The 26572-nt window shown below is 33.7% G+C and overlaps 4 protein-coding genes across 14 annotated transcripts; 1 reads left to right on the top strand and 3 right to left on the bottom strand.

Annotated features, from left to right (window-relative positions):
• Positions 1-2624: 2624 nt before the first annotated feature.
• On the bottom strand, positions 2625-8022 carry LOC107425752 (U-box domain-containing protein 3). Of its 5 annotated transcripts, none has more exons than XM_048481197.2 (5): positions 7829-8022; positions 5938-6217; positions 5531-5647; positions 3448-5307; positions 2625-3083 (listed from the first exon to the last, which is right to left on the bottom strand). In XM_048481197.2, exons 2-5 carry the CDS (start codon positions 6208-6210, stop codon positions 3018-3020), a joined length of 2316 nt encoding a protein of 771 aa, XP_048337154.2. In that variant the 5' UTR covers positions 6211-6217; positions 7829-8022; the 3' UTR covers positions 2625-3017. The 5 variants fall into 5 exon arrangements, with proteins under 5 accessions (XP_048337154.2, XP_048337155.2, XP_048337153.2 ...); XM_048481198.2 differs by having other exon boundaries at positions 3448-5295; positions 5938-6214; XM_048481196.2 differs by having other exon boundaries at positions 5938-6214; positions 7829-8021.
• A 5527-nt stretch (positions 8023-13549) lies between these two features.
• LOC107425753 (rho-N domain-containing protein 1, chloroplastic) lies at positions 13550-16082 on the bottom strand. 2 transcript variants are annotated; one of them, XM_016035779.4, is made up of 2 exons: positions 15780-16082; positions 13550-14833 (listed from the first exon to the last, which is right to left on the bottom strand). In XM_016035779.4, the coding sequence occupies exons 1-2, from the start codon at positions 15817-15819 to the stop codon at positions 13704-13706; spliced, it is 1170 nt and encodes a 389-aa protein (XP_015891265.3). In that variant the 5' UTR covers positions 15820-16082; the 3' UTR covers positions 13550-13703. The 2 variants fall into 2 exon arrangements, with proteins under 2 accessions (XP_015891265.3, XP_048336792.2); XM_048480835.2 differs by having other exon boundaries at positions 15703-15825.
• A 431-nt stretch (positions 16083-16513) lies between these two features.
• On the bottom strand, positions 16514-20904 carry LOC107425759 (mitochondrial ATP-independent inner membrane protease subunit 2). 3 transcript variants are annotated; one of them, XM_016035789.4, is made up of 6 exons: positions 20610-20904; positions 19206-19378; positions 17422-17605; positions 17140-17246; positions 16910-17027; positions 16514-16808 (listed from the first exon to the last, which is right to left on the bottom strand). In XM_016035789.4, the coding sequence occupies exons 1-5, from the start codon at positions 20679-20681 to the stop codon at positions 16946-16948; spliced, it is 618 nt and encodes a 205-aa protein (XP_015891275.1). In that variant the 5' UTR covers positions 20682-20904; the 3' UTR covers positions 16514-16808; positions 16910-16945. The 3 variants fall into 3 exon arrangements, with proteins under 3 accessions (XP_015891275.1, XP_015891273.1, XP_015891274.1); XM_016035787.4 differs by having other exon boundaries at positions 16514-16819; positions 20610-20902; XM_016035788.4 differs by having other exon boundaries at positions 16514-16775; positions 20610-20902.
• A 2253-nt stretch (positions 20905-23157) lies between these two features.
• LOC107425776 (TOM1-like protein 2) lies at positions 23158-26085 on the top strand. Of its 4 annotated transcripts, none has more exons than XM_016035813.4 (4): positions 23164-23369; positions 23710-24238; positions 24799-25068; positions 25339-26085. In XM_016035813.4, exons 2-4 carry the CDS (start codon positions 23753-23755, stop codon positions 25777-25779), a joined length of 1197 nt encoding a protein of 398 aa, XP_015891299.3. In that variant the 5' UTR covers positions 23164-23369; positions 23710-23752; the 3' UTR covers positions 25780-26085. The 4 variants fall into 4 exon arrangements, with proteins under 4 accessions (XP_024933199.3, XP_015891299.3, XP_015891298.3 ...); XM_016035812.4 differs by having other exon boundaries at positions 23166-23369; positions 23680-24238; XM_025077431.3 differs by lacking the exon at positions 24799-25068 and having other exon boundaries at positions 23158-23369; positions 23680-24238.
• The last annotated feature ends 487 nt before the right edge of the window (positions 26086-26572 follow it).

Genomic DNA, 26572 nt, shown 5'->3' with positions numbered 1-26572 from the left:
TACTTAATTTATTGTTAAATATATATTAATTTATTCTTTTTTAGTTTAATTTTTAAAAAATCTAAAAATAAACAAGAATTTTTATAATTTTTTGAAAAAAGTATCATTTTATTATTTCAAAATTAAGTGAAGTTTAACTTTTCAAATTTGTATTATTTATCGTTAATAGATTAATGGATTGGGTGATGAGTTACAGGATAATTTATCAAATGGATTCGGATTTATCTATTTTCATACAAAAGTTTAACGGATCGTATTTGGGTTAACTTAATTTCATATGAACACGACACAACACAACATGTTGCCAGACCTAGATTAATAGCAAAAAATTAAATTAAATTAAATTAATGTCCAAAGCTAGCTGATTTTATGCTTAATCTTGGGTATCCGCCACATACGTAAGCATCATTCTCTTAATCAACGAAAGTTTCAATCCAATTAAGCATGAAATTAGGTCGTTGAGGTTCCATATCCACCAGTTTCTAAGACATCTCAATATTTTTTAAAATATTCGAAAGTTTATAGATATTGTTGATCTACCTCAAGACTTTAACATCCAACAAAACTTTTACTGTGACTTGGGCAAAATAAAGTGTAGAAAAAAGATGTGTCACTAACTTAATTAATCAAAGTTAGAGTGGGGACAAGTCAAAGAATCCCCATATATATATATATATGCAAAGAAAACATTTAATATGTTTATTATCTAAATTACCAAAAAAAATGTTTATTATCTATTTATATCACTTTTAGATTAATCTAGAAGATTCTTCAAATTAAAAAAAAAAAAAAAGCCTTCATGCCACACCTCAACTCTATTATGTATTACCACCTGACTGCAAATATAATTGAACACCAAACCTCCATTTCATATAATTAATCAACTTTAATTTTTGTAACTTGTAAATTGATGTCATTAAGAAAATGTATCCAAAAAAAAAAAAAAGTTGTAAAGCAAAGCCAGGGCAGAGCCAAAAGAGGTGGAAAACCTGCCCTTCTTATTTGTTGTTTTCCTCTTTCTTCGACGAAAAGCAAAGGATAATTAATACAAACATCAATGTGTCTTTTCAACTGCGAAAGTTTTACTTGACAAAGCCTTTATCAAGTTAGATTCCTTTGAGAAAAGCTTGAGAACGTACCCAATTTGCAGACATGTGGTTTTTGTATTTTTCCTTATCTTTTCTCTAAACATATCACATAATAAATAAATATTATATATATATATTATACAAAAATATATAACTGTATATATATATATATATATCAGCACCAAATTTTAGATAAAGATGTTGACATTTAAATAGTAGCTTTTGAGCCTAAAATTAAATCTCTTTCTGGGTTTTATCCAGATATGTAGCCTGATGCCATGCAACAGCGCATGCAAGTGTCACATGCAATGCATAACCCTAGTTGCATGCGCCATGCTCTTTTTTTTCTTTTTTTTAAATATATATATATATATATATATTAGAAAAAAAAATCCTTAATTTATCCAAACAAAAGTTTAGAACTTTCCCCAACTCAGCATATGAATTCAACCTTGACAGGGAGTTTATCAATGAAGAATAGTGAATGACAACTTTGTTTTTTTTTTTTTTTTTTTGGGGCTAAAGAATGACTACTTTGGTTTTGATACATGGCATTTGACTATGCAATAATTATTTAAAGTTTCATTTTATTATTATCAACCAAAAATAAGATTTTTTTATTCATTATTTATATAATAGAACTTTTTAGTATTGGAAATACCCATCAGATTCGAATGCCTTATCAGGCCCACTTGAAGAAGGCAAACCAGCACATTTATTTGGATGGATGTGGGAATTAAAGGGCCTGTTTGTATTTAACCAAACAGACCATATATATGCAAAAGATTTAGAAGTTGATAGCTAAACGACCTTTTTTTTTTTTTTTTTTGGGTGGGTGAATACCTATTTCTTTTGCTTTTGCACTACAAACAATTTCCCTATGACTGTGTATGTCGATGTTGCTTTTACCACAAAATTTCTCTTAAGTTTTCTTACACAGTTTGGGCCTCATATACCCAGGCCAGATAAAACTCAAGTCTATCTAAGTTTGGCTAAATACATTCAAAAATTTATTGTTTACACCACATCCGTTGAATCCCAAAAATTCCGGACACGCAGATAGTTATATACACACCTATTTTTTCTTTCACAAGTCGCCTTTTTTTTTATATTAAAAGTAGAATTTTAAAAATATTATGTGTTTTATTTTAGTAAGCGAGCAAGTTGTTTGATCAATGAATGTTTGTGATGGAAATATTATTTCTTATAGAATAAATACTTCTAACTTATAATATTATTTTCTATGGCCGCATCCAAAAAGTTCACCTTATTTGGGTTTTGAGTCGGCCATGCACTCTTCACGAACTAATTATTCTAATCTTATGATCATTTTACTTACAGATTAGATATTTTGTTTATGTTTTAGAAAATATAAGGAAAGAATTATAAGAATATATATATATATATATATTCTAATCTTATGATCATTTTATTTACAGATTAGATATTTTGTTTATGTTTTAGAAAATATAAGGAAAGAATTATAAGAATATATATATATATATATATATATATTATTTTCGGTATAGAAGAATAAACATCAAAACTGGCTGTGCACCAAATAGCATAAAAAAAAAAAAGCACTATGCTTGTATAGCAGATTACAAAGAGTCTATAGCCCTATGTACAGATTATCTACAACACTGATTGAGGTTCAATCAATCAGACTCAAAACATAAAAATTGCAGTAACCAAGCTACGATCAAACTATTATTAAAAAAAATTAAAAAAAAAAATGCTACGATCAAACTAGGAGCACAGTAAGTATCCTACGCTTAACACAAAATGTTCCCACTTACTGTGGAATGGCACAAAATCTAACTATGCTGCAATATATAGAGTAAAAAATAAAGAATATTTTGAAAATGCAACTGATATAGAGGAAAAATATCATAAAAAGCAGCCACAAACCCAACAAAATTCTCTTTTTCATGATTTTCCCTTCCCAGTTGCCCCTTCTCGCTGATTCCGGAAATGGCTGAGAAGCTGCTGGGCCTGCATAATATGTGTACAGCATATAGCATTAACGTCTTTGTTCTACACCTAAACTACAAAACGCTGGCTAACAGGAGCAAACATTTGCCATAACATATTTTCAAACTCCCTAAAGGTCATGAGACACCATCCTGACATCTTTTATGCAAACAACATTCTTAAAACCATTTTGCACATAGTACAATAAGAGCCTAAATATTTCAGAGACAAGCAGGTGAAAACCCCCTATAGCTTCTTTTTCTAAATATTTCAGCACGTGAATGGGAAACAAAATCCTCAGTCATAATATGGAACTTACCGGAAAGCAGATAAGACAAAGCGCCAAGTTAACAAAGAGGAGGGGAAAAAATATTAAGTTGCATACCTTTTCCTTTGCTCTTGTTGTGCCAGATTGAGATAAGGCTACAAGGGGAGGGACTGCTCCTTCCTGTAGAATCAGGGTACAAAACTTAGGACTATGCAGACACAGTTGCAACAATATGGAGGCTGCATTTTCCTTTCCCCTCTGGGAACCTGTTTCAACAATCTCAACTAGTAATGGAATGCCCCCTTGTCGCACGAGTGCTAATCGCCCTTCTCCTATTGTGGACAAATTTGCCAAAAGAGCAACAGCCTTGTCAACCATCCCAGTATTAGGGTCCATCAACTCAACAAGATACTTCACAGCCCCAGCCTGCACCATCCTAGCCTTATTTTCATGAAAAATCGATAGATTAAACAAAGCAGTAGCTGCATCTTTTTTCCCTCTAAAAGTCCCTGAGCCTAGAAGATCCACCAAGGCTTTCACTGCACCTGAACGTCCAATTTTTGCTTTGTATTCCTCTAATACAGAGATGCTGAACAAAGCTGCAGCAGAATTTTCCTTGGCTCCATCATTTCCTGTTTTCAGGACATGAATTAGAGGTTCTATTGCTCCTGCTTCAGCAATCATGGCTTTATTGTCTTTGTTTATTGATAGATTCAAGAGAGCTGTCACAGCATGCTCTTGTGTTAGCTTTGTCTCTGAATATAGCAGTGCAAGTAACGGTGTGATAGCACCAGACTGGCCTATGACAATGCGGTTCTCCACATTGTGCTTTGAAAGAAGCCGCAACTCTTCAGCAGCTGTAGTTTGCACTTCTTTTGAATGGCTCCTAAGATTTTCGACCAATTTTTTGACATGGGAAGCCGTGGTCAACTCTTCAGATAGTGAATTCAAAGATGAGAAGGACTCTTTCAAATCATTAAGGTGCCCATTTCTTCCCACTTCTGCTTTTGTTTTGGAAATGTGGAGTTGCTTTCCTAATAGCCATGGAGAAATGTTTGATTCCTTATTTGGCAGAGCAGGAAAGCACTCAGATGTGATCTCCCCATTCAACTCATTCACAATTTCAGGCTTAGTAGGTACCCCTGAAACCTCAATCGATGCTGGCGGCACATAATCAATACTGGACAGGGCACTTGAGGTTGATTCACTCCTGCTGTGAAGATACGAGTGTTCAGGGGACATGTGGCTTTTCTCTCTGCTATGGCATCCATTTGATTTTTCTCCACATGATATAATATTTCCAACTTCAAGAGATGATCTTGATGTAGAATTGCTACTGAGCATAGAGCACCGGAAACTATCTGTACAAACTGGCACTTGAGAAGGTACATGGCATGGTAGGGATGGAACGGAGACAGCAGTAGTGCAGTCAGGATTAACGGGTAGTTTTACATGGTTTTCCTCGCACCAACTTGCTATCATAGCTTTGACAGTATAATTAGGAATGAGATTTGTGTGTGTCAAAATTTGACGAGTCTTTGGGCAGATAGTCAGTCCATGATCAAGCCATTTCTGAATTGAAGATCTCTCATAGGTTTGACCTGAAGCCAAAATCACAGGATCCAACATGAGTTCTGATGACAAAGGACAGCAGAAATATGGAGGGATTACAGTGCCAGTTGAGGCTTCAAAATGATCAATTTTAATTATGTAATCCCGGATATGGGAAACAAGATCCACAATTTGATTGAATTCTTCTAAGTGTTCCTTTACTTCACGAACTTCAGCATTCATTCTCTCCTTTTCCACAGCAATGCTTTCTTTCAGCAGTTCTTGGGATGTTAAACCAAGCAATTCAATAATTTTCATAAGATCTTTGGTACCAGGAAGGGCATTGTTCCTTTGACTTCTCATAGCCCCTTCTATGTATTCAGTTATTCTTTCCTGCTTCAAGCATTGGATTTCCTGCATACAGTGCTGGAAACCATAAATCAGATATTGGTCTTGCAATTGTTTTGGCCATATACAACAGAAAAGTTATAGAAAGTAGGGTAACCATGGTTATGAAAGAGATGCGAAAATTTAAAAAAAAAAAAAAAAAAAAAAAAAAAAGAGTAAATAGTAAGTTTGTCACTCAACCTTGTGTTTTTTTTGAACAGAAAATAAAACACCAAAATTATGGTTTGAACTTAATATATACCTGAATACCAGTCAAATTTGAATTAGATGAAGATGAATGTAACAATCTACATATTATGTAGCAAAGCTTGAGTGAAGAACTTTGAATTTTCATCAACAACAACTCACTCCGTAAAACCTGGAGATATATAATACAGACAAATTAAAAACGAAACATGAAGAGGGCAAGCACTTTTTGTTCCTCTTTTGTTTATTTATTATTTTTTTCCAATTTCCAAGAATGCTTAGGGAAAGGCACAAGTTAAATTCTTATGTGATGATGGATTGGAATTGTTGTCTTAACCAGTAAAAATTCCGAGTTTCCCTCTGTTTTAGTTTCTTTTATTTTATTTTTTAAGGGAAGAGAGGGGCATCCCTAACCTGATTAAAATGAACCTGTAGTAACCAAAAACGTAAAAAGTTACTTACAGTGCTGATTTTGCTCCTCTTTGGAGACCACTTTTCCATGAATTCCCTCCCCTCATTTACAGCAATATCCAATTCTCCGCATTCTTTATATAGGACTTCATCTGACTGTATCTTGTAATCTACTACTTCATCAAGCACTGGTTTCAAAAGCTTTAGGACACCAGCTACAGTTCTATAATGTTTCTGAATGGGCATGGGTTTTATAGTTTGGCATGAAACTAGATGAATAAATCGATGAATGCTGTTTATTAGACATTTCATAGATGTGTCCATCTACCTGCTAAAGGGGAAAAAGTTATCACAACAATGACAAAATAAATAATCCTCAGATAGTAGCTTAGAAAACATACGACTTTCTTCACAACAATGAAAGCAATTTTCTAGTCAAGGAGGTCATAGTTAAAATTATTACTAAACTAGAATCAAAAGCTCAAACTCCTGGAACAGTGATAGTATATTTTTTATGTCCTCTCTTAGCAAAATCCTTATCATATATGGTTGATCTATAACCATATTAGCTGAAACTATACAAATACTTGAGGCAGCTGAGTTATTCCTCAGTTCCAACAATAAAGATAGGGAGGTTAAAAATGTCAGTATAAAACCAATAAAGGCAATTAAAGAAACAAAACCTAATTCATGTTGGAATATATTTTGCAGTGAAAGTTTGACACTTACATTGGCAGAGGTTTACTATGCAGAACAGAAATTCTGGAAATGGAAAGAAAGGAAGCCATCCTAGTAGCTAAAACAAAAGAAGCTCTCTTCCCCCTTGAGAATACCTTAATGATATATGCCACTCTCTGGGAAGTGGGAACCTTTAGTTCCCGCTTTGTCAAGCCAGTCTAATCATCTAACAACCAAGAAATACATTGCAATTACCGATTATTATATACGCCTACCCACCCACATACAAGTACAACAAAGAAAAACAAACGCTGGTATAGAGCCCCCATCAACCTGACCATTCAATACAACTTTCCACGGTAGAGTGTCAAACAGCAGATTTTTAGATATATGAAAAGACCAGAATCTTTTCAATACAAATCAGCACAATTTTAGAATTCAGTTGCCACAAACTTCTGATGTGCAAGGAAAAGCTCACATAAATTTTTTCCAAGCCTCTAAAAGGATCAAGATATGAAGCCATTCCAAGACAGTTTCCAAGTTTAATTTTTCTTAGGCAAATGAAAAGGCCTCAACTGGTTTGCGAACCAAAAGGGTAAAAGGAAACGGATATTGATTATTCAAACAAACAAAAGTTCTTGGAAACTGGGGTCTGTTTCGAGGGAAAGAAAAGGAAACAAAATTTCCTGCTAAAAGCCAATTAAATTTTCGCATTCCAGCCCCCAAGAGAAACAGTAAACAGAAGTAATTGAAAATTTACATAACTCCACAAGTTGAAACCAAAATATCCAAAAACAAACAGAGCAAGTCTACTAAGAACTTCTGTCCCCAAAGAAAAGTCTACTAGGAATAGTTGGCTAATAGATTCCTTTTGTTCCTTCAATTTCGGAAGGCAAAAACAAAAGAAGATTCAGAAACTACTTTTTTTGTTCCCCTCCTCAAAGTCTTTCTTTTTAGCAACAAGCCATAACCATGTGAACTGACCTAAATACAACCTTCTTCTCCTCAGTCAAAATAACAACAACCAATACTTTTTCAAGAATCAATTTCATTGAAAAATGTACAAATTTTAACCAATTTGTAACCTTTTGCAATGGAGAAAACTTCACAAACAAAACTAATAGAAGCTAGAGATAAGTGAAAAAAGCAGCAACCCAGTTCACCTCCTACACATTTACAAAAGAAGAAAAACGAAATTCGACATAATTGTAAAAATATAAACATTTGCAGAAGCAAAGCTAAAAACTTTGAATCAGAATCATACCGCTACTTCAGTGGCTTGAGCTGGTGAGTTAAGCTATATAAAGATCTTGATGAACCCCAAAAGCCAGAAGCTTACTTCTATGGGATTGATTGTGAGATCAACCTCCAACAATCAATCCATACCCATGCATTGCTTTTCATTACAAAGCTGCCTGAGAGAGAGAGAGAGAGAGAGAGAGAGAGAGAGAGAGAGAGAGAACATAGCTAGGAGAAAATTTTGAAGAAATAAAAAATTAAAAACCACAAAAAGAAAAAGGCAAAAATGGTGGGGCCCTACGTAGTTGCAGATTTGTTGGGTCTTGTGGGAAAAGAAAATTAATTATTAAAAATTTCTCCCTTGGACTTAAAAGAGCGATAAACATTGTTAGAGCTAGTAAAAACTAATTTGGGATTTTTGGGTCCACTATGATTAGATTGGATTATTTTTTTGGTCATTATGATTAGTTTGGGTGAGATGAGTCATGAGAAAGAGAAAATGGTTAGTCAAAAGTCAAGCTAATTTTTTTATTTTATTTTATTTTTTTGTGGGATGACCCAAATGGAATAATGAAATCCAATAAGACATCACTCACAGAAAATGTTACATGATTGTTCCTCAGGAAGTCAGACTCCATTTACTTTTTATGTGACTGATATACCCTTAACATCTTCACCAATTTACAATTGCATGCCTCAAGTTTCTATGTTTTCAAAACTGTGGTATTTCAAGCCTGAAAAAGTTCCTTTTTCCTTTTTTAAATTTAATATTCTCTTTTCTATTTAATGCTGTTTTAATTCTCTAATTTATTCTCTCAGTAAACAGCAATAGTTAGCTTTGGTAGCATTCAATAGTTTTACCAGTCTTGGGAAGTTGATTAAATTATTAAGTCATGTAATATTTCTCATTCAGTCTTTTACATTCGAACCAAGGATTAAAATTTTCCAATATTGCATCTTTCTTTTTTTTTTTTGTGGGAAGTAGGTGTGATTCCACCAATATTATCAATGTGATATTTAAAAAATTACCAGCTTTTTACTTTGACTTATTGGTTCATTAAAGAACTTGTTATGTTTTAATATAAAACACACACACTCACAAAATAAGTTGGGAAAAAAAAAGATTAAAAACAAAATACAAAATTAGTTGGCAAAAGAAAAAGTGATTATAAAAAAGAAAAAAGCTAAAGCTGAAGGAGTTGAGGACCTCTAATTGCTTCACAGTTGGCCTTAGGCTCCTAAAAACTTGACCACCCTTGCTTTCATTAAAAACCAAAACAAAGAAATTCCATAAAATTTATGAAAAAAACAAAATCCATAAAACTTGTGCACAAGATTCGAGGCCATATAATGCTATTGAAACCCTACTTTAGGGACTCTAACAAATCTTAAACATTAATCAAATGATTAACTTACTAATGACTGTATTGGAGGGCTAATTGCAGATCACCATTGGAAATTTCATCTTCTATTACGTGTTGATTAATTTATCCCTACTAATAAAACATAATCAAAAATGAAACTTTATACCTAACAGATCTAGGAAATAAAAAAGAAAGAAGTGGGTGAGAAAAAAGACAAGATAAAAAAAAAGCAGATACTGAGAGAGGTCCATGCAGATTTTATTGTTTTTGTTTGTTTTCGAGCTTTAACCACAGGAGCTGATCAAATTCAAGACAAAAAGGATTTAACATGTCAGTTTTGGTTAAGAAAAGAGTGCATTACGTGGTAATCATGTTTCGCTAAATAACAAGATTAGGAACAGATGTCAACTTTCACACTCCGAACTCAGTTGGCCCATTTTCCTGGCTTCCAGCCAGTCCCTTATAAAGTGTGAGAGAAAACAAAATTATTGTCAATGAATTTTCTTTCAAAAAGAGGAACACAATTATGGTCAATGAATTTTCAAGGGAAGTTATAACCAAATTTTCAACCAAACTTGACTTATGCAAGGCCATAGTATGGAAGTGTATGTCCATAAACATCGAGGTCAAAAAAATGAAAAAAACATATAAAAGTTTTATTACAAGAATATACCTTCTAAAAAAAAAATACAATAAATTAATCAAATAAAAAGATACCAATATTCACAAAAGTTGAAACAGGGATTTAAATTCTTAGAGAGAGAAAGAGAGATGGCTAACAATTTTGGCATAAGGGATGCCAGAACGTCATTATAAACTGGCCCCATTTTGTTTCGTAAATATGACCTATAACTTTTTCTTTTTTTTTCCTTTTTTTTCTCTTTAAAGGCAAGGCAAGGCAAGTTTCTAATGCTAGCTTTGAAAAACCAATAATGATAAAAGTGTCCTTTTACTTGAGAAAAAGGGTCAACATCATTTGAGCCATTGAGTTTATATGGGGTCTTTAATCCGTACTCCAATGTCTTCTCCTTAGGTTTACCATGTAAATTTACCATCGTTGTTCCCATGGCAATCATGGTAAATTTTTATATCCTCAACCATTTTGGATTCGTTTTAAGCTTTTCACGGGAGTCTTGCGGTGGGATTAAAGCCTTTTGAAAATTAACTAGTATAGATCAATTTGGGTTTTGAAGCTAATTTAGATTTGATCTTCTTTTCTTTTTTTATTTTTTATTTTTATTTTTAATTTTTTTAATGAACTAATCTAGATTGAGTTTGACAAAACTATGTGACTCTAGAGGTATGATTTCTGTTAGGGAGCATATCAGAATGGATCATACTATTTTATGTCATGGTCCTGTTAGGTGGCTCCATAATATTAGCTCAGCTGCCCAAATTCTTTGTTTACTTGTCCTTATCTCTTGGTCCTATTTCCTAGTTAGTCTTTAACTTTTCTCAGTACGCCAACTAGTACTGGCAAGAGCTTTCAATCTCCGATTAAAAATTGTATAGATTAGAGCCTTAAATTGAATGCTATATGTTTCAACTATTCCAATTCTTATGTTTTACCTCTTCCAATTTTAGAGATACTAATATACTTTGTATACATTGATGGATATAATTTTCTTAGCATGGTATCAGAACCACGTTGAAATCTTTGTAAACCCCGTTTGAAGTTGAATTTATGTTAAATAGTTGTGTTTTTCATATCTAAATAACTATTCAACCTTTTGGCAACTCTTTTAACTCTCAAATCATGTTAGATTGTGAGGAGTTTCAAAGTAGCATCACACAGTGAATAGTTTATGGTCCTACCATGCATTAATACATTGCACCTATACACAAAGGAGATGCTGATGTTGTGTTCCTAAAGGATTCAGATTTCGATCTTCTTGTTGGCCGGGTGGAAAAAAATAATAATAAATAACTATTCTTTTTGCATTCTGACTTTATTTAAGACTAAAGTTTTTCATTGATCTTAAGTACTTGTAATCTTTTTTTTCCCCACTTTTAATCCTATAAATGGTGTCCTCTCTAGACAGTTGCACCATAGCAACCCATCACATTGCATTTATATTGCGCATCCCCTTTTCATTGATGAGATTATAAAGCAGCTCAACCATTTAACTCCTCCTGCATTTTTACAACTTTTTCTGGAAGTAATTTTAAAGAAGACCAATGGCATAGAACTACCACTAAATGAAACAAGCCTAAAATACCTTCATTGCCTTCATTGTCTTGGCTATTTCTTTCTTTCTTTTTTGTTTCTCTTGCCTTAAACCATAATTTCTGTCCTCGTGGTTAGGAAATTAAATAATTAAGCTAACTGATTCAATAAATTGATGTTATTGATGGGTCAAAAAATTGACTAGCTAGTAGGGGCTGACTACTACTGAAAAAGGCCTTCCACTTGTTAAACGACCTCTACAAACTCCATAGTTTCAAAAGCTAAACTCAAGCTGTTGTGCCTATTTTATCAGGAAAAAATTATATTAATATATCATGGATCTTATGAATTTCTTATTAATCCATAAACATTATTTGCCGTACACGCCATGTTTGCCAGTTTCAAAGGACAGATTCATAAGGATTTGTTCCCCATATGGGGGGACTACTTTAAAAAAATATAAGTAGGACATTTTAAAAAAGACTTTGTAGTCTAATCAAGCATTCACAGATTAAAAAATGTTTCACATAGGGTTTCCTTACAAACAATTTACCACTTACCTGATTTACCAAAAAAAAAAAATATATATATATATATATATATATATACAGGTATACTACTTTCCTGCACTGGAAAAAGCAAATTTTTAAGTTTGTAAAAATTTATAGCAAAAAAGTTAAAAACAAGTTTCAAGGAAACCCTGTCCTAATAACATTGAGAATTTATAGCAAAACCATGTGAAAGGATTTTTCCCATCAGGGTTCTTACAAAGAGAAAGTAGGGTCAGCGAAAATGGAATTGTCGGTACTCATGGTTTTGAGCAGCCAAATCTGATGCCAAAGTTTCCTTCTAGAAATAATCATCCAAATTCTTCCAGTCAACATCACAGCAAGACTCTATTTTGCATTGAATTATACTTCAATTCTTGTATGTTTTTTATAGCCCATCACTATCTGCAAATGTCAAAACACCAATCTTTGTGAGGAACTAGTTGCTACTTATTGTTAGACAGGCATTAAAACCTTGAGCTATTGTAGAAAAACATGCAAGTATTTATATTGAAAACTAAACCTAATACTTGTATAGGCAAATTAGGCCTTTTTTTTCTTTTTCTTTTTTTCTTTTTTTGGTGAATTAGAGGCCAACTGGGCTTGGCCTTGGTAATGACTGAATTATATATATTTCCAAACAGAGGAAATTTCAATTCAGTAGTCGGTTTCAATTCCAAAAGTTCCAAAGCAGAAAAACAAGAAACGTGTATAATATAGTAGGAAAACATGACACAGCATTTCCATCTGTTTCTCTGCTATGAAGACACTCTCCGAATGGCAAATCGACGGCTTAGCAGCACTTAGAGGAAATTGTACAGAGGGTAAGGCATAACCTGAAAACATTGAAGAGATTAGGATAGATGTTACAAGTTGGAAATCACTTGGAATATTGCTTGTCTTTTTGGAGATATACATTAACAGAGCATGATACAGAAAACCAAAAAACCATAACTTTTTATGATAAGAGCTAGTAAAAGAATTAGCTATGCACACGGCACAAAGAATTTTTTAGTTTAAAGAGTGACAGTATTGCAGGTTAATCTATTGCTGAAGACTGGACCCATATTTTGAGTGTCGGGTCTGATTGATGAAGGTTTAGCTACATCAAGAAACCAAATATTTTGATCATTGATCAGTTACTTGATCTGTATTTTCAACTGAAATAAATTTACTTTGATCTATGTATATATATATATATATATAACGTGATACCTCTTACAGCTTGAGAAAGTCTAAATTGGAAACGTTGAACTACATAAGAAACACACGGGATAACTACAAGTTCGTGCACCAATTAACGTATATTATGATGTGAATTACACAAGGCACCACCTCGATTTCTGAAACTGCCTAAACTGAAATTTTGTCGTTAATAGACATTGTCACAGTCAATATGAATATTGTGGAAGAATACATGAAAAGCTCCAACTCATAAGTAGTGGAACCACAAGGTACAGCTAAAGTTGGAAATCAACTCTTATTGGCATATGAGGTGGTTACAACTTCGTTTAATTGAAAATAAATTCATTAAAATATTTTATTTTCTTAGTATTGATTATGTGTGATTAATATAAAGAATGTCAACAATTTGATATGACAAAATGATTTGTTATTAATATACTAGTAGAAACTTAAATAGAGTATATAAAATAACCTCATTACCATTAGACGAAACGCACTGCTTGGATTAAAAAAGGAAGAATAAACAAGTATATGCAAAAATGAACATGAAATCAAATCAAGCCTAAAACACCTTTCTAAGCACAAGTTTATCGAGTATAGTCTCTTCCGAACCCAACTACTCTCATGCAACGTCACTCAAGCTGACATCCCGCCTAGCAAATCCACAAGCTCACTTTTCTTCAATTTTGAATACCCTTTCAGGCCACGAGACTTTGCCAGTGCTCTAAGATCTGGAAGTTTCCATCCACTGAAATCCCTATCTTCAATCAATTCTTGTTCATCACCAGTTTCAACATGATCATCATGGGCATCGTCAACACCCAAAGACTCGTTCTCTAACAATTGCACAAGCTCTGGCTCTGGGTTGGGCTCGAGCTCAGGTTCAGGCTCTGTATAGTGAGCAAGCCCTGACTCTGGCACCGACTCCAACTCCAACTCAGATTTAGAAACTGTCTCAACCTGATGCTTCTTTCTCGTTGAAATTGAATTTACATGTGGCTCTAAATTGATAGTGTCCGCATCAGAATCAATAGGCTGGTATTTGAATCGGGGAACAGGAGACTTGCGTTGAAATTTTGATACAGGTCTGGTAAAAGAGGTTGCAGGTTCTTGGGTATCATCTTTCAGGCTGCTATTTGAATCAAAAGAGCCTGTGCTTTTCGCTCTATTGTAATGCCCATTCTGTTCTGGTTGGTCCAACACAAAGTCTTTGTTGCTGCCTCCACTACTGCTGCTCTTTGCTTGCTCAGAATGCTTCCTTAATAGCTTAAGGAGGGAATCCACAGTTTCATTATCTTTAGCTTCTCCTTGCATTGCTTCAGTCTTCTTTTCTTCTTTCATGGCAGCTCTCTCTCGAAGCTGAGCCTGGACCTTTCTGAATAGTTCAACAATCTCCTTTTCTCTAGGACCAGGGGCTGATGTTGCCTGGAATTTTGGGCTATTTGAGAGGGAGAGAAATGGCCCATTTTTTGAAGACAAGATATCAGATTCTTCAAGGTTTTCATAGCTCTCCCTCTCTTCATTTTGCCTGTTCCTGCCCCGGGAATACCCATGCCTATTTTGCCTAGAGAAATCTGGGTTTCTACGATAACCACTAGAACTTGCCTTGCACACATAAGATGCCCCCGAGGAAGTACACTTTAATGATAAGATATTGACCTGTGAATGGAATGGACTGAAAAAACCAGAAGAGCAAGGATTCATAGTGACTGCTCTTCCAGAAACTCCTGAACACAGGAGACATCTACCATCTGGCAGTCCATAGCCTGCAAGAAACCAAGATCCATAACTAAAAGTCAATTTAATATCATAATTTTTGAAGCAAATATCATTGATGTATGGAACCATGATATGCCCAAGTACAAGTGGAATTATTTAGAACCCAACAACGTAACTTTGGGAATCAAAAGCCCACCCTAGTTGAATGCAGCTGCAAATTATAATGTAAAAAACAATCAAACAAATAGCAGTCCCCAAGACAGAGAAATATGGCCAAGATTTGCAAATCAGGAATATTATGATGACTTCAATGGCCTACTAAAAAATTCAATAAGCGTTAATAAGACATTAGCTAAAAAGTAAATAGAAACACAAAAATATACAAGTCCTAGGTGATAAAGAAAGCTCTTTTTACCCATTCCGTATCTGAAACTATTCAGCAAACAGATGGTAGGCAATACGAAATTGCTACAACAAAATGCTATTTACGTACTTCAAAGCAAAATGACCGAACCATTTCGGCATCCAGATGTTAAACAATACAATTATACAACACTATACATAATCAAATACACCACCAAGCAAGTTCAACAATTTGGAACCTATTCATAGCTAATAACCAAACACTAATGACGAAACATAAACCAACGCCATAAGAAAACTCCTGATTAGCAAATCAAAATCAAATAGCTTATTTCTGTAAAAGGTAAAGAAAATAAGACAAAAATGTGTAGCTAAGAAATAAATTATATATATATATATATATTTATTTATTTATTTATTTATTTATTTATTTATTTATTTCGCCCACACAGGCACACAATATTCTAAACCCTAGTAAACATGCTTGATCGCTGAGAAACCGCACAAAATGAAATATGAAAAAAACTCTTTGAAAACTCGAGTAGAATATTACCGAAGTTTTCTATTAACATCCAAAAGTTTCTCGGACACCAAATAGAGAGGGTGAAGAAGAGCTTCAAGAAAAAGTACCTGGGACGCTCTTAGCGACGAAATGAAGTGCTTGCGGCATTGATTCTGAATTGGTGAGCAAGAGTGGAATAAAAATGCTTTTATTCCAGTTTTTGCATTTTTTTTTTTATGATAGTCTGATTCTCTTTCAAACTCTGGTCCTCGCTCGCACTCAGCGCTCGTAGGTTTTGATGTTTTGGTGGCCCAATATATACACGTATGAGCTCTATTGAGCCATTGATAAGGGACTTGTTGGGCAATATCACATTTGGTTTGTGCAAAAATGGGAAGCCGAATTCGTTGGGTTCCCTATTGGATCCGAAATGAGTTTACATCACCCGCATTTGGATGCCCCAGCTTGGCTGGCGCTCCCTCCTCATTTTTTTTTTTTTTTCCCTCTTTTCTCAAATATAACTTTTTAAAGAGAAATGAAAATTGGTAAAGAATTTACAATAAAAATATTTTGCAAATAACTATTTATGAGGGCATAATACAAACTGTGCAAATTTGTTTAGTTCACCCGAATCATTTTTCACTTTGGTACCATTTGGATCCTCCAAAAATCCATTTTAAAGTTAAACCAGTATAGATATTTGCAAGGCTAAAAATTTGCTCTTAGTTATCTGAGTTTTAAAGATTTGTTTTTCAAAAAGAGTTGAAACGAATCTTAATACTTGTTTTCCAGAAGAGAGGAAATTTGCTAAATAGTAAATAGTATTAAACACTGTTACAAAACGTGTATATCCCAAAAAAAAAAAAACAAAAAGTGTTGCTCAATTTATATATTTGAAACGAAACCAATCCATGGCTTCCAGGTTCCAAATTTCATATATAGTAAGCATCCAGAATTTAGCATGACCGGAATTTTTTTTTTTTTTTTTTTTTCTGGGAAAAGGAGGAAGCAGGGAGTTTTCTAAATGACAATAATCTTTGTGAATTGAAACTCAAATCGTACAGGCCGCTTCATATTCTTCGGTAGGAAAAGATAAAAGACCCCATTCCTCAACTTCGGCCAACCTGGTCAACCAAAAATGGGCCACCATCCCAAATCTGATGAATACCTAAAATCCCAAATTTATTTTTTGCTTCACTTCAAAAAGGGAAAACAAATAAACAAATAAATACTGAACTGGGCAAACAGCAATACATACAAACTAACTAAGCCAGTGGTTTATGCAGGAGTGCTTTTAGGCTTTGTGATTTTTTGCCATCTCATCAACGTCAAGTTCCACTTGCAATATGGGTGAATCCCTCCGCATGCTATAAAGACTGGATAAAGAAACAACAGAAAACACTCAAAAAAAAAAAAAGTTTTCAAATGGTCACTTGATCCTATCCAATAACATATATGGACTAAGGAAATTGAATTCATGCTGACTACCTATTCTGCACAGGGCCATGGTCCACAGCCGTTCGTAGGCAATATATGACTCTGCCAACTATGCTTGCCATGGAAACAGGACCAAATACTCGACTATCATGGGCTTCCTGCCAGTAGAGACAACACTGAATAAGTACATGGTGAATTTATAGACACTTTGTAAGTGCAGAATACAAGAATCTTTTCCCCAGCAAAAATGGAGTAAAATTGTGTCATGCCCAGTAAAATATCCCACAGATATCCATCAGTAAATGGAATTTTCAAATATGGACAGCATTATACCCTTGGCTTCAACATTTTGTTGTCAGCCAGCACCCAGCATTCATCCTTGTCAAGGACAAAAGGTTCATCCTTTTCATCAGTAGACACCATTTCATACCCTTCAGTAGCAGCCAATCTTCTTACTAGATAATTTTGTGGCTTCCCAGGGTCCTTCAAGACCACTACATCACCAACAAAAACACGCCTGGAAAAGTAAATTGCATGAAACAACATATATTTCAGTGAACCATGAATATGATTATAAATCAAAAGGAAATAAGATAGTTTCAAACAGGATCTAATTAAGACACTTTTTATTATTACTAAAAAGAGTTTAAACATGACTGTATGGTTGAAGTTTTGCTGCAGATGTGGGGATTAAAAATATCTTAATACAAATGGCCACTGCTTTTATGTCTAAGTTACCATTAATTAAAAAAGCTCAAGTTGGTTGGAAATGAATCCAACTATGTAACCCACATGCAGATTCAATCCATTACACATGCAGAACCTAACAGCAATAAGGACAAGTAAGATTCAAACACAATACCAAATAGACAATCAAGCTCTTATACATGTTAAGTTACCCTCACACCGATCAAACTACATATATCAATCCAATAGAATACAGACTCTAAATAGTGTGAAAAGATTGTTTACGTACACTTTAATAGGGAGTGCAGATGACTTGAGTCAGACTTTTACATCTCCAGATCATTATACATCAATACATGCTATTCATGTTCCAATCCTAAATTTTAATAGGTAGGTCCATAGCTTCCTAAGGAAAACCAATTCAAATGAAGAGGACAGCAAATAGGCAAACAAAAGAGACATACTCATATTTAAATGGTTCTCCATGGTCAAAACACTCTAATTAACTACAAATCAACCACATCTCCAATAGATCCAGGAGCACATGTCAGGCCACCAAGATCTCACACAGATACAAGCCATACAATGGCATAGGAATTGGCCGAATGCTATGCTTCTGCCACGTTGGGTGAAAGAGTAACCAACCTAACATAATTGATCATCAAATTCCCTTGGTAACATCTACTGAATTGTGAAAAGCAGGCTTCTCCTGGTTTTGTTATCTGCAGATAGATGGTAATTGGGATTTATTTCCTGCAACCAGCAGTCTAAATAGGCAGCATGATTTTCGTCAAGCAGCATCGCACTAAATGCATCCTACTTTTGCAAGCCTGTTTCTACCAGAATAGCCTATCTAACCTAAGTTCCATGAACTAAATTAAATTAGCAAGCTATAAGTATGAGCCTGAAATTCATTTTTCTGATATGCTATTGTAGAGAAGACAGATAGATAACAAAGCTAACATGATCAAAACAGAACTAGCATTTGACAGATTATCATGGTTGAAAAAACTACGATAGTATTCCAAAAACTCACCTAAATACTTAAATCTATAAGAAATAACCATATGAGTGAAATCAAATAAAACCACCAAGCACATACTGCTGATGGTATTACTGAAACAAATATTCAAATTTCAAAACCCACATTTTTGTGAATGCCTTGAGAGAAGCTGATCTAGCAGGTCTACAACTTGAGCCCAATAACTTTTTCTTATAATTTTATTTGCACACTAGATAATGTATCAAGGCATTCAAGTTGGTTCTCATGGTATCCCAGAGGAACATCCCAGTTCATCAATTTTCTACCAAGTTAATATCGATAATAACTCCAAAAGAATTATATTTTGGACTTTTTCTTCAGCACAACTACTCCCAGTATGAGGAAACTTAAATACCAAAACAAGAGCTTAACAAAAAGGTAAACTTACGATGGGTCTGCCGCTGGTAGTTTCCGGACAAGCAGAGTCCCACCTTGCGCATCTATAGTAGGGACCATTTCCTCTCCTTTATTCCAGTGTAAGTATGTCAACTTTCCCTGGAATAGATTCTTCCAGACAGCATCACCTACTTCTCTGTCAGAAATTAAACCTCTTTTGTAGCTCTGAATCATATAAAAAAAATAAATCTGTCAGGCAATTTTTTTGAAAAAAAATGTACTTGCACCTACACTCGCAGCAAGAATCCACAAAAGGAAATGCAAACAAAGTATTTTCTAGAATGCAACAGAATTCAAAAAACACTAAGCATTACTCAACCATATAGGCCACCAGTTATAAACACAATTCTGCTTCAAATGACAAGTTATAATAGGATTTTCTTAGTTATTGTTTCAGGCTTGCTCATAGTTAACTCCTACTTCCTAATGTTTTTTGGCCTCAAATAAAGCCTCAAAACACAAAATACGCAAATCTTAAAAGTGCGAAATACTAAACCCTAAACCCTAAACCACAGAGTAATACCATATGCAAAAATAAGCATTTCAACAATAAGATAAGTTTTATTAACCCAAAAAAAAAAAAAAAAACTTATTTTGGGACTAATACATCTAATATCAAACATTAACTAATTTCGCTTTCTGCTTTAAAGAATTTGGCATCTCTAACCGCATAAAGAAGCGTTCTCGGACACTTTTAGCCTCATTTTTAATATCATGCGTATAAAAAATAACGATATATTCCTACTTTCTACCTCTAGCTTTGACATTTCCAAAAAGCGATGATATTTTACCATTTGTATTTTGTGCATATTGAAATTTAATTATGAGGTAAACACGATGCAACCATTTTGTCCAAGCAGAACCCATATTTTTTTGCTACCTAACCTTTGCTTGCTCCTCCTTGACATTGTAGACCAAATTGCAGAGCAGGCACATTAAAAAAGCAAAAGGAATTGAGGGTGAATATGGATATATGACACTCCCCCGACTTTCAAAAATAAAAATCAATAAAAAAACAAAATTTAAGCATTATATTAACTAATCCAATCAAAATCAAATAAATCATGTATTTTACTTCTTTTTATTCTGCAATCTGAAACAAACCACCACCCAAAAAAATAAAATAAAACAAAAGGATAAAATGGGCATCAAAAGCAATCATTTTACACATAGTCCTATACACGATTTCAATTTCGAACCTCCCCATTTGTAACTTCGAGGCTTTTATTCCTCGGGCATACCATAAGTAGCATCAACGAAATATGTTAAATTCCAATAAGTATAAGTCACAATACAATACCGAGAACTAACAAAAACCCGTATCAGAAACAAAGATGATAATAACAATAAATAAGAGACATCGAGAGAAATGAGTATAGGAGATGGAGTGAAGGACCTTCCAGCTGTGAGCCATGGAAAACTCGAGCTTGTGAACCAGGTATCGGAACCAGGTACCAGGAGGAACCATTGCAAACAGAATGCAATTTGGTATCAGATTTGATAAGTGAATTAATGGGTTTGGTTCAGTTTTTGCATTCCCTTTTCCTAAACCCCTAGAAAGTACTCCTTTTTCGCTACTCTCTCGCGAGGGTTTTCGCTATCTTTTATTTCTAACACGATCTAGTCGATGCAAAACAAATGCTGTACCTGTTTCCTCAAAATAAAATAAAATAAAATAAAAATATGTTTTTTTTCTTGTTTATCCCTTCCGCCAAAAATAAAATCTACTTCGCTGTCCTTCCCAAATAAATATTATCCGAATATATAATATTACTGCTTTTTATTAAAAAGCAAACAAACTAGGACTTTTTTTATTATTAAAAATTAGAATGCAAATTTTAATTCGTTTTTATTGGCAGGTCGGGTTATATTGAATCATCAACTACAAAAAAATGAATCTTACAAAGAAAATAAATAATAATAATAAATATAAAACTACAAACCAATAAAAGATGTTATGTTTTTATCTTTGAAAAATTATGATACTTGTTTAGCTTGGTTTACACCTAGGTTTTCATAAGCAATACCAATTAATTACATAAATTGGCAATTTTAAAAAAACTAATCACATAAATTGATTATGAAATTAATAACTTATATAGTAATTTATGTAATACCATTTTATTTATTACAGATAAAAAAAAAATTGTCAGCTGGAATTTGATTAAAAAAAAAATGTAAAGTGCTCAAGTATTAGTATACAGTAACAATAAGTTTAACTGCAGTAAAACTTTAATGTTAAATCGCAATTCATAGTAAAAAAAAAAATACGGTTATTTTAATTTCACTGCTATCTAATTTAAAAATATTGCAATTTAGACATTTTGGTTTGTTTTTTTAATGTTAGAAGCTAGAAGATTTTTGAAGCCACGAGGGATCTTGTTCAAGCCAAATATTAAGAGCAACAAGGTCAAGTTAACTTTCTAGCTAAACAATGAGCAATCTTATTGGAGAATCTAGGAATAAATTTCAAAGAAAACCATTAAATCTTTAAAACTGTCTCTCCACAGCAGCCAAACAGCCGGCAAACAGTCTTGAGGATCTTGAATCATCTGAACAATTTGTGAACAATCAGACTCCATGATAGCCGAATGAAAACCACAGTGAATTTCAAATTCACAAACTTCATTCAAAGCCATCAATTCCAACTCTAACCGGGACAGCTGATGAGGAATTGGTTTAGGCCTTTGAATTTAAAACCTATCAAATTCAAACTTTTTTTATTTTTTACTTGGTGCACGTAAAGCTTTATATGGATTTACTAGTTATGTTTTAAATCTTTAATGCAGCTATGGGCTTCAATCTTTGCAAACTAAACTTGAGATTTTACGCTCTTAAGTTACGTGAATTATTATTAACATGTTACTTTGCTGGCTTATAATACAGAATTATAAACATTACATTAACTTCATCCGTCTGTGATAATGAATATCGCATTTTCTCGTATCCATTTATATTCAACAATAACATAATGCTACTTCATATAAAAATATTATAAAAACAAAAAAGAACGAAAAATAGTTTTTTAAGCTGTGGTGAGGGTATGATAATATATATTCAATATTATATATATTTATTATAAATATTATATTGCATTGAATAACTTTATTAATTTTTTTTATTTTGTTTTTATTTTTTTGTGTTATACATTGCATGTGATATATATTTACGACCTATTTTCATTATTATCCAAATAGCACAATTCTGCTGAAATTTTACAAAATTTGTTATCGTTATTCTCGCCCAATTTTGATAAGGTAGTAAATTTTGTAACTAAATCCAACTCAGAAATTAAAAGATGAAACAATATAGACTCATCACTTTTTAATTTATTTATTTCTACTAATTTTACTTTCAATAAATGCGTATTTCTATTTCACATACACGGCCATACAATGACTTTTCAAATTTTTTAAAAAACAGATTTTTCTAACAGAAAATATATGGTAGAATCCACATTTTTAGACTACTGGTTTTCCAAACAAATTATTATTTTTTTAATAATTTAACAAACATTTCATCTATTGTTATTTTATCTTAACATAGACACGTGATATATGTCATAATTAAAAACACTATAAAAGTACTTATCTAATAGTATTCACCTAGCAATATCATAAACTTATTGGTTTATTAATTTGGGTAAAACATATAAGTCCATTTTTAAATTAAAACTTAGTAAAAATGGTTAATAACTGTATACTATAATTACAATACTGTTCCTGCAGGGCAATTCAGTTCCTATTATTTATTTATTTCCGGATAATGATTAGGTATCTGAAATTAGATTAAAAGAAAAAAAAATCAATATTAAGATGGGCCACGAGCTAACAGGTTTGGGGGGGCAACGTGGCGATAAAATCCACCAAAATCCAAAAGAGGTGAACTCAAGCCAGCAGCGAATCCTAGTTTTCCATTAATTTCGACACGCGTCATTTTAACTGGTTTGACTATTCTTCATCTCTCTCTCTCTCTCTCTCTCTCTCTCTCTGCTTTTCCAATAAAGTTAGGCTAATTCAATGCAAAACTCCCTATCGTTCTCTGTGTTTCGCATCTAAGCTCAACGTCATTACGAATAGTCGTCCTAATCACCCTTTTTCAAGGTTGAATAGCTAGGGCTTTCGTTTTTTGAGCATCGACGTGGTCCAGCCTCCAGGTTCGTCGATTTCTCTCAATAGTCCTTTATTTTATTTGTTTGATTTTTATGCTCTGTTTGGTTGCTAGTGTTTGGAGGTACAAGATGACCCGGGAAAAAAAAAAAAAAAACAGAAAAACGGTGAATGATATGTTATTTATGTTAGAAAGCGGTTTAGTTGCCGATTGATTAAAAAAAAAAAAACAAAAAAAAAACATAGAATTCATGAACAATCAATTGGCCAAGATTACTCTTATTTTTTAGCTTTCCTTATGGGGATCAAACAAGATTTTTGACTTTCTAATCGTCTCTGATTTTTCTGGCAATCTAGTAATTTCGGTGGGAATTTTATATTTTCAAGGCCTGCGAGGAGATATTCGAATAGTTTCGAGAGTGTTGAAGTAATGGATAAGTTGAAATTAGCTCAATTGGGAGAGCGGTTGAAAACCGGTGGAGCTCAAATGGGTCGAATGGTGAGCGGAAAAATGAAGGAAATTCTACAAACCCCAACTCCTGAATCGAAGATGGTTGATGAGGCCACTTTGGAGACCTTGGAGGAGCCCAACTGGGGGATGAATCTGAGGATATGCGCAATGATCAATAGTGAAGAGTTTAGTGGGTCGGAGATTGTTAGAGCCATAAAGAAGAAGATTTCAGGAAAGAATGTTGTCAGCCAGAGGCTTGGTCTAGACTTGTTGGAGGCTTGTACTTCCAACTGTGAGAAGGTGTTCTCTGAGGTTGCATCAGAGAAGGTGTTGGAAGAGATGGTGAGAATGATTGATAATCCTACAACTGATCATGGAAATGCAGAAAGGGCTATGCAGTTGATAAGGGCCTGGGGAGAGTCTGAGGATCTTGCTTATCTGCCTGTGTTTCGTCAAACTTACATGGTATGCTCGCTAGTCTTATGCAAAGTAGCAAGAGGGTTTGGTTTTCTCTATCTATGGATGTTTCATCAAATTAACATGATTATGCTGCCTGTGGAATCAAATATTTTTATTGGAACGTCAGTCTTTCCCATGTTCAATATCCATATCCTCTTGTGTCTCACGAAAAACTTTATTATTGCTAGTTTATCACTGTTTGCAATTAGCTGTGAGTAATGTTTATTTTTGTGTGGGCACTTATCATGGGTCTAAGTCTATCCCATGACATTAGCCTTAGAAATGAAGATGGTTATGCCACCTGATTCATACCTGCTTAGAATGATAATTACTCCTATAATTTATCATAGTAGGTCCTGGCAGTTGTGTTGTAGTTCCATTACTGCCCTCGTTAGGCGCTTGCTGGGTTTCTTTTTCATTTTTCCCTGATATGAAGCAATAGATTATGGAAATCATGTTATATCTTTCTCTTTCAATTATTATGCGCTCTCACATTTTACTATATTTTCATGGAATTCCAATTTCTTAATTAAGATACATCCTATGGTTGTTCTTGTATATGACAGAGCTTGAAAGGAAGGAATTCCTTATTAGAAGATAGGGATTCCCCGCCTGTGCACTATAACCTGGAATCATATGTTGAACAGCCGCTTTCTCCCCCTGGAAGCTACCCAATACCTGAAGTGGGATTGCATAATGTGGATCGGAGTGCCACCTCCTTTGATCTTCAAATTCAATCAGATGAAGAGAAAAAAGAATTTCTTGTGATAACTCGCAATAGTCTTGAACTGTTGACTAGTATTTTGAATACTGAAACAGAGCCAAAACCTTTGAAGGTATACCTTTTCTGACTTATATGCAAGCAACACCCACTTATAAAATTCCCAGGCCCCAGTTAAAAAAACAAAGTGAAAGGAATAGGCAGGAGAATTTTCTGATGTTTTCTGAACCGTGTCTGCCTTCAGTGTTTCTGTGTTGGTATTTATTAGCAATAATTTTGAAGGCATGAGATAGAAAGCATTGATTTTTTTTTTTTAACCAAATCCAAAAATGATATATTGGAAAAATATGATTAGTGAATGATAGAAATTCTTGTATGATTGCAGGAAGATCTAACGGTGAGCATGCTGGAAAAGTGCAAGCAGTCTCAGCCTGTCATTAAGAGGATAATTGAAAGAACCACTGATGATGAAGGGTTGCTCTTTGAAGCTCTGTATCTTCATGATGAGCTTCAACAAGTCGTTTCCAAGTATGAGAAGTTGGAAGCTTCTCAAACTTCAGAAAGACAACCACTTGAAAATTCTGAGTCTACCAAATATGAGGGGTTGAGAGATGCACAACAGCCTCAAGAAAAAATTCCTCAAAACTTTGATGCACACTACAAGGAATTAGAAGATGCCATAAAATCCGATCAGAAACTGCCGGAGAAGTCCGCTCCATTCGAAGCCAGTTCACCTTCTCAGGTAGCAACTCATGATGAAACCAAAATAGTGAATTCTCAAAATGCTGAGAGTTCCAACTCCAGCAGTGAGAATAAGAATGAATGACATAATTGGGCATGGCTTAGTAAATAGTAATTTTCCTTGTCTTTGTGCTTTGCCCATGCACAGGACTTCTTTTTTTATTTTTATTTTAATTGATCCATGGCCTATGCTGATGCCTGATGACTGATGACAATGGCTTCATATTATGAGACCATTGTGGTTGATTAGTCGTTTAGTTTAATCTTGTTATGTTTGCTGTAATTAATATTTCTGTGAACAAAATAGCATGTCTGCCTTTAAGGATGTGACATCTTTGGTGGATAGTACTGATTTTCTATTTTATAAATAAATTATTTTAGTATTTTATTATTTGGGATAATAATTTCTTTTAGTAGGGTACCAATCAAAATGTATATTTTCTGGTCAAACTTTGTATATAAATATCATATATATACGGTTAGAGATTCTCACTCGGTATGAATTTTCAACTGTAAAAGGTTTTGAGAGTATCTGTGATGGGTCATTTTAGCCAAAAACAAATGATTTTTTTAGCCTATGCTGATGCCTGATGACTGATGACAATGGCTTCATATTATGAGACCATTGTGGTTGGTTAGTCGTTTAGTTTAATCTTGTTATGTTTGTTGTAATTAATATTTCTGTGAACAAAATAGCATGTCTGCCTTTAAGGATGTGACATCTTTGGTGGATGGTATTGATTTTCTATTTTATAAATAAATTATTTTAGTATTTTATTATTTGGGATAATAATTTTTTTTAGTAGAGTACCAATCAAAATGTATATTTTCTGGTCAAACTTTGTATATAAATATCATATATATACGGTTAGAGATTC

The sequence above is a fragment of the Ziziphus jujuba genome, chromosome 9 (assembly GCF_031755915.1).
Source record: "Ziziphus jujuba cultivar Dongzao chromosome 9, ASM3175591v1".
In the NCBI taxonomy this organism is placed as follows: Eukaryota; Viridiplantae; Streptophyta; class Magnoliopsida; order Rosales; family Rhamnaceae; genus Ziziphus; species Ziziphus jujuba.
This window is presented reverse-complemented; position numbering and strand designations above follow the sequence as displayed.

Coding starts and splice junctions, on each gene's coding strand:
- LOC107425776 (XM_016035813.4), top strand. CDS start 23,753: ATGGATAAGTTGAAATTAGCTCAATTGGGAGAGCGGTTGAAAACCGGT. Junction 24,239..24,798: donor TGTTTCGTCAAACTTACATG/GTATGCTCGCTA, acceptor TGTATATGACAG/AGCTTGAAAGGAAGGAATTC. Junction 25,069..25,338: donor CAGAGCCAAAACCTTTGAAG/GTATACCTTTTC, acceptor GTATGATTGCAG/GAAGATCTAACGGTGAGCAT.
- LOC107425752 (XM_048481197.2), bottom strand. CDS start 6,210: ATGGACACATCTATGAAATGTCTAATAAACAGCATTCATCGATTTATT. Junction 5,648..5,937: donor AGAGGAGCAAAATCAGCACT/GTAAGTAACTTT, acceptor ATATATCTCCAG/GTTTTACGGAGTGAGTTGTT. Junction 5,308..5,530: donor CAAATTTGACTGGTATTCAG/GTATATATTAAG, acceptor TATGGTTTCCAG/CACTGTATGCAGGAAATCCA.
- LOC107425753 (XM_016035779.4), bottom strand. CDS start 15,819: ATGCCGCAAGCACTTCATTTCGTCGCTAAGAGCGTCCCAG. Junction 14,834..15,779: donor CGTCGCTAAGAGCGTCCCAG/GTACTTTTTCTT, acceptor GGTTTCTTGCAG/GCTATGGACTGCCAGATGGT.
- LOC107425759 (XM_016035789.4), bottom strand. CDS start 20,681: ATGGTTCCTCCTGGTACCTGGTTCCGATACCTGGTTCACAAGCTCGAG. Junction 19,379..20,609: donor CCATGGCTCACAGCTGGAAG/GTCCTTCACTCC, acceptor TATATGATTCAG/AGCTACAAAAGAGGTTTAAT. Junction 17,247..17,421: donor ACAAAATGTTGAAGCCAAGG/GTATAATGCTGT, acceptor CTCTACTGGCAG/GAAGCCCATGATAGTCGAGT.